This window comes from Pristiophorus japonicus, chromosome 4 (assembly GCF_044704955.1).
Source record: "Pristiophorus japonicus isolate sPriJap1 chromosome 4, sPriJap1.hap1, whole genome shotgun sequence".
Lineage (NCBI taxonomy): Eukaryota > Metazoa > Chordata > Chondrichthyes > Pristiophoridae > Pristiophorus > Pristiophorus japonicus.
This window is the reverse complement of record NC_091980.1, coordinates 248,618,103-248,625,262: the sequence shown is the minus strand read 5'-3', so window position 1 is coordinate 248,625,262 and position 7,160 is coordinate 248,618,103. Positions and strand designations below refer to the sequence as shown.

General features: G+C 47.5%; 1 protein-coding gene across 1 annotated transcript; it reads left to right on the top strand.

Moving 5' to 3' along the window:
* Window positions 1–3,323: 3,323 nt before the first annotated feature.
* Window positions 3,324–6,911, top strand: LOC139262758 (zona pellucida sperm-binding protein 3-like). The gene is made up of 9 exons (XM_070877910.1): window positions 3,324–3,509; window positions 4,510–4,625; window positions 4,705–4,808; window positions 4,897–5,074; window positions 5,163–5,289; window positions 5,370–5,458; window positions 5,540–5,661; window positions 5,733–5,867; window positions 6,877–6,911. The coding sequence occupies exons 1-9, from the start codon at window positions 3,324–3,326 to the stop codon at window positions 6,909–6,911; spliced, it is 1,092 nt and encodes a 363-aa protein (XP_070734011.1).
* Window positions 6,912–7,160: the final 249 nt, after the last annotated feature.

The following is a 7,160-nucleotide window of genomic DNA, read 5'->3' as shown; positions in this document are numbered from 1 at the left end:
AATAGATCTGCAGGTTGAGGCATCTCCATATCAGGTGTGGGCAAGGCAGACGACTCAATGCATCGGCACAATTCTCAGTGCCAGGTCTATGACAAATAACATAATCATAGGCAGACAATCTGAATACAGGATGATGCATTAGTATTAATACCTTTGTTTTCCGAAAACAATGAAATAAGTGGCTTGTGATCCAGTTCGAGCTCGAAATGAAGACCAAACAGGTACTGATGCATTTTTTTGACACCGTACACACAGGCCAAAGCTTCTTTTTCTACCATGCTGTAAGCTCTTCCCGCCTTTCACAAACCTCTCGAAGCATATGCAACAGGTTGTAACTTTCCTGACTCATTTGCTTGTTGGAGTACACAGCCAACCCCATATGATGAAGCATTACAGATGCTTACATGGATCATAATGATCAAGCAACTTGTTTGAACAGAGCAGATTCTTAGGTTTCTCAAAGACTCCACCTTGAGACACACCCAGACCCAGTTGTCGCCTTTTCTGATTAGCATCTTCAGTGGCTCTAACAAAGTGCTCAATTTGGGTAAGAAATTACCGAAGTAGTTTTGTAACCCAAGGAATGAATGCAGTTCCATCACATTCTGAGGTGCATTTTTGATGGCCTTGGTTTTTGAATCAGTAGGCCCGATGCCATCAGCAGCAATTTTCCTCCCCAGGAATTCAACTTCAGGCGCCATGAAGACACACTTCGAACGTTTCAGCCTGAGTCCTACTTTGTCCATAATGATGTAGGACTCCTTCAAGATTGTTCAGATGTTCAGCAATGTTGTGACTTGTGACCAGAATGTCATCTTGAAACATGACAGTTCTAGGAATGGACTTCAGTAGACTCTCCATGTTCCTCTGAAATATGGCTGCAGCCAAACGAATTCCAAAAGGACACCTGTTATAGACAAATAGTCCTTTATAGGTGTTTATGCAGGTGAATTTCTTCGAAGTGCCGACAAGCTCCTGTGTCATATAGGCAGACATCAGATCTAGTTTAGTGAACGACTTGCCACCAGCTAGCATGGCGAACAGATCATCAGCCTTCGGTAGCGGATACTGATACTGTTTCGAAAATCGGTTAATCATAACCTTGTAGTCTCCACAAATCCTGACAGTGCCATCACTCTTCAATACAGGAACAATGGGACTGGCGCACTCGTTAAACTCGACCGGTGATATAATCCATTCACGTTGGAGTCTGTCAAGTTCAAATTCAACCTTCTCCCTCATCATGTAAGGAACAGACCGAGCTTTATGATAGACAGGCCTTGCATCAGAATCCAGGTGAATCTGCACCTTGGCTCCAGTAAAATTACCAATGCCCAGTTCAAACAAAGAAGGAAACTTCTTCAACACTTGAGCACACGAAGTGTCATCCACCGAGGACAACGCTTTGACATCATTCCAGTTCCACTTGATTTTCTTGAGCCAATTCCTGCTGAACAGCATTGGACCATTACCTGGACGATCCATAATGGTAGATCATGAACCAAACCATCAAAAGACACTTTGACTACTGCATTGCCAGTCACCGGTATGAGTTCCTTAGTGTAAGTACGCAACTTGGTATTGACTGGACTCAGCTTAGACTTCACAGCCTCAGTGTCCCACAGCTTGTTGAATGTCCTTTGGCTCATTATTGACTGACTCACACCCGTGTCCAGCTCCATTGATACAGGCATGCCATTCAGCTTCACATTAATGGTTATCGGCTGGCTCTTTCCCAAGAGCGAATACAGACAATAAACTTCCTCCCCGGGTTGTGTATCCGAACCAGCACTGTACTGGTTATCATTAAAAATGTGATGAGCCCATAAATGAATGTGCCCATAACTGAGCATCCTTGCTCAGTTATGGGCACATTCTCTGAAGATGCCCCACTTTTGAACAGCCATTAAAGGCGTATTGTTTAAACCGACAATGATGAGGCCAATGATTGCCCCCACAACGCCAACAGGGTGAAGTCTGATTCGTACCAGTTGGCGGACTCTGAGCAGCGACAAGTTTCACATAAGCAGTCGAGTAGGCCCTGCCAGAAAACGACACAATCTTGTTTACAGTACCTGCCGTGGAGCTCTGACTCTTTGATGATATCTGCTTCAAATTATCATCAGTTGTCATGCATGCCTCGGCAGTCGCGATGGCCTTTCTCAAATCCAGCTTTTCTTCGGTCAATAACTTCCGAAGAATCACATCAGGGTTGATGCCTATCACTAAGAAATCTTGCAGCGTCTTCAACACGTTCCCGAACTTACACGGCTCAGCAAGACATGGTAGGTCAGCGATGAATCCCGACACATCCTGGCCCTCAGCATGAACATGCGTATAGAAGCGATAGCGTGAGATGATGATCCCGTCTTTTGGCTTTAGATGGTCACGCACCAAAACACACAAATCTTTGTACTCTTTGTCCGTTGGACTTAAAGGCGAGAGAAGGTTCTTCATAAGGCCCTAAATTTCCGAACCACAAACGGTGAGGAAAACCGCCCTGCGCCGAATTGCGTCAGCCTCTCCCTCCATTTTGTTGATCACAAACTACTGATCCAGGCGGTCGATAAAAGCCGCCCAATGCTCGCCCTCTGCAAATCTCTCCAGAATTCCAAAAGTGTCCATTGTACATGCGAAGGTTCTTAAGTTACCTCGCCAAATATAATGACTCAAGAGTCTTGTTACTGTAAACGGCCTCAGGTGCAAACCTGACCCAACTTTATTCATGCCCAAAGTACCCGCATGACACAGTACCCACGCTTATATACCAGTGACCGCGCACACGCACGTACAGCCTGATGACCTCCAACAGCGGCGCCCCCTGGTATCTGGTGACCCCAGGCATCAATACATAACAACTTGATTATTGGTTCAACTTAAAATAGTTGTGGTGCTGATTTCTGTCAGGTGACACCGGGCCATTCACTGCCACTCCTATTGGTCCAATTTACATCGGTCCGCCTGGCAATAAATCCATCCGTTCTGTCATTGGGTAGAAATTGTGGAGATTGGGGCCGGTTAATTGGCTCAATGTTGCTGCTTCTGGTATCATTGGTGTCAGGTGACTGCAGCATGTGTGTATAAAAGGTACTGGTTGGGGGCTGTAGGGATAGTTGAGTGGTTTGGGATCATGGGGGATTGTGTAGTGAGGGCACTGGTCCCAGTACTGCTGTTAGTTGGGGTTGTTTGCCCCTCTGATATTTGGAGGCCAGAGGTTTCCATGGAGAAGAGTCAAGGCCACCCCTGGGGCTCATACAGTCCCTCCCTTTGGTTCCCGTCTCCGTGTGTCTGAGGGGCGCAGTGTGTTCCCACTGCACACTGTGATGGTGCAGTGTGGGGAGCACAACCTGCTGGTCAGGGTACACATGGATTTATTTGGGACCAGGCACCTGGTTAAAGCTGCTGACCTGACCCTGGGGGCAGTAGGTTGTCGGCCAACTGGGATCGACTCTCTGAACCGCACCGTCCTCTTTGACTATGGGCTCCATGAGTGTGGCAGCTCAGTGAAGGTAATGTGATTCTTCAACTCTTGCTCTAAGCTTGGTGTCTGGATCAGTCCCCACTCTTCACTCCAACTCTTGGTGAGAGGGCATTGATGAGGGGACTCCTGTCTCCTGCTTTTAAACCTCAAACTTGCTTTGGAATTGTGCATTGTGCTTTGCTTTAACTGGTTTTCCCTCGTCTCTCCAACCTTGTGATCTCACCCCTATTGGCCTTGTGTATTCACTTGGGTTTGTCCAAATGTTTCCTGTGGTATATCCTGTCTTGTGGATATTCAGGTCACTGGGGAGTCAGTTTAGTGGTTATTTCCCATATTTAGCTTTATTTTCCAAACTTCCTGTTTTTGAATACCTGGGAGCCTGGATTAAATGAGACTTAAATCTGGAGGTCTATTCATTGCCCCAAATTATTGGCAACTTTTGGCACACTTAATTGTTAAAGACTTTCATTTCTATAGCACCTTTCACAGCCACTGTATATCTCAGTGCTTTACTGCCAGTGAAGTACTTTGTGAAGTGTCGTCACTGTTGTGGGAAATGTAGCAGCCAATTTGTGCACAGCAAGCTCCCACTAACAGTAATGTGATAATGACCAGATCATCTGAATGTGATGTTCATTTGAGGGATAAATAGTGGCCCAGGACACTGGGAGAACTCCCCTGCTACTCTTTGAAATAGTGCCATGGGATCTCTTTTGTCCACTTGAGTAGGTGTGGCCTCTGCTTAATGTCACATGTGAAAGATGACACCTCAGACAGTGCAGCGCTCCCTCAGCACTGCACTAGGGTTTCAGCTAGCTTTTTGAGCTCTAGTCTCTGCAATGGGACATGAACCCACAACCTACTCGCTCCGAGGCGAGGGTGCTACCCACTGAGCCACTCCACTTTTCTGTTGAATTGATTTTGCTCTGCTGCTTGAACTCTTTCCCCCTGCATTAACTGCAGAGGCTGCACAACCTCCCTTCTGAACACTAAGAACTATGTTCTTAATTTCTGAATCTGATTTTCAGATGGCTGGAGATTTCCTGGTCTACACCACACACCTGAACCACACCCCCAAGGCTCATGGATCTGTCATTGTGCGAACTAATGGTGCTGTCGTTCCCATTGAGTGCCGCTATTATAGGTAACCATTGAGTGAATGAAAACTCAATCTAATGCATGTTCTCTGACTCTGTCCTAAAATGGCACACTTGTCTTTCCAGGAGGGGCAATGTGAGCAGTAACCCGATCAAGCCCACCTGGATCCCGTTCAGCTCCACCAAGTCTGGAGAAGGGCTTCTGTCATTCTCTCTGCGCCTAATGGCTGGTATGTGCTGGGTGGCTGGGTCGTGATTTCCTGTCGCCCACTGGGAGTTGCAGCCACTGTCTCCAACCCTTGTTCTCTTGTCCTTCAGATGACTGGCTTACAGAGCGCACCACGACTGTCTACTACCTGGGTGACCTCATTCACATTGAGGCCTCTGTTTCAATGACCAACCACATGTCCCTGAAGCTCTACATTGACCGCTGTGTTGCAACGTTGAGCCCAGACAAGGATTCCACCCCAAGTTACAGCATCATTGACTACAATGGGTAAGGAGCTCTCTTCTTTCTACAGCTGGTCCCGTCTCAATGGCTTCACTTGATTCACTCCATGGCCTGTGTTTTAATCTTTCTTCAGTTGCCTCCTGGACAGCAAAGCTGAGGACTCCTTCTCAACCTTCCTGTTGCCAAGAGACGAGCGTGAGCTGGACAAGCTCCACTTTGACCTGGATGCGTTCCGTTTCTTTGGCGATGACCGTTCCTTGGTAAGAGGAAGCTGCCCATTGTGTTCTTCATGTTGGGAGGGAGTCACTGAATAACGGCTGGTGTTGAATGTGTCCCTCAGATTTTCCTCACCTGTCACCTGAAGGTTGCTGCACTAGATCAGAGAGATTCCATGAGCAAAGCTTGTACTTTCCAGAAGCTGCAGAATGTGTAAGTTCCCCCTCTCTCCCTCAGCGATGTGTTGTGTGAAGTGATGCCCAACCTGATTGTTACACTGATTGTCTTGTTTAGCTGGGCCCCATTGGAAGGATCGAACAATGACGTTTGCGCCTGTTGTGATTTGGGTGACTGCAGTGCCACAAGGGAGTTGGGCTTTCCTTCCAGAGGAAGGAGGGACCTTGTACCTGAAGCTGGTAGGACATTGATCCTCTAGATGTTGGAGGTCCCCCTTTACCCTCTCTAACTGGAATGTTTGATATTGCAGGGAGTGATGCTGAATTGAAGTGGGAGGGTGAGGCCTCACTTGGACCCCTGGTCATTCTGGACACTGATGTCACTGACCTGGCAACTGAGTCCCTTACTGAGGTTGGGCAACGGATGCAGGAGAGGTCTCCAGGAGGTGAGTGAACCACTACTAGTTTCCATGTCCCCCTCAGTATTTCCTTCAGTAACCATTGGTTTCTCATTGCTCTTTAGGTGTGGAGTCTGAGGTGGTCCTGATGCTGGCCCTGACAGTGACAGCTGTCTCTCTGATCTCTGCTGCTTTGATGGCCTTGTTCCTGTACAGGAAACACAAGCAGACCCAGTTCAACTAGTTATCAAATGGTCAATAAAGCAGTGATTAGTGTACCTTATGCCTAATTGTCCATCTCCTGTCCACACATGTAAAATACAGAGCTGTTTACACTCAGTAACCCTCTCTCAGTTCTGTGTTGGTGTAACTGATCCAGGTAACTAGTGCCATAATGGCTGATAAAAGCTTATCCAGGGATTGGTGGTGACTATGGTAACTGCCCAGCCTTCCCTGTGCAGGTTCATGAGCTCCAGGTGAGTGGAACTGGCCTGAGGGCTTGGTGCTCATTCCAAGTTATTCCATTGGCTCCCTTTCACAAGGACTCTATTCCAGTTTGAGGTCAATTGACCATCCCTAATCGGGTTGACACTTTTTTTTTTTTTTTTTCTTTACTTCCCACTCAGTTTGATGAGCTCCAGCCCTGTTTTGACCACTTGTGCACCAGAGCTTCAGGTAGGGACTAATACTGTCTTCCATAACAATGTGTTCAAATGCCCTGCCACTCGTGCTCGGTGATATAAATGGTATCATTTCCTGTAGTCCATAAGTGAAGTTCCCCCAGCTGCTGTTTAAGCTGGAATTATTCCCATGACCCACGAGAGCAGCAAGAAGTGATCTTCTGTCCCTGTTCATGCTCTGATGTGGGAGCGTTTGGTCCTGGAATAAACAAACCCTTCCAAGTGTGGGATCATTCCACTGTGTCTCCTGTCCTGGATCTGGCTGTGTGGACTGGGACACAAATGGGCTTGCAGCATTTCTGACCTGGGCTCAATTTGCCCTTCATGTAGGTGTGGTTTGTTGCTGCAGTTTCTTGCTTGCCAAATTCACCCTGCAGTGGAAATGGAGCAACTGGGTGCCAATGGGAGCTAGCACTATTCAGAGCCCTAATATACAGCTGAGTTTGGCTGCATCTTCCCCCTGGGTGAAGGGGAGGTCTTGAGCTTAGCTGGGAATCAAATGGTGCCAGAGGTTGGGGTTTGAACTAATTGGCATCTCCCTCGCTGGAGAACGGCAGAAGGAGCTTCTAACAATCACTCCCCAATCTTCCCCTGAGGGGGTGAGTGGACCCTCTCCCTCACTGAGCTTCTCCAATGCCAGCTCTGACTCCTCTCTTCCTGC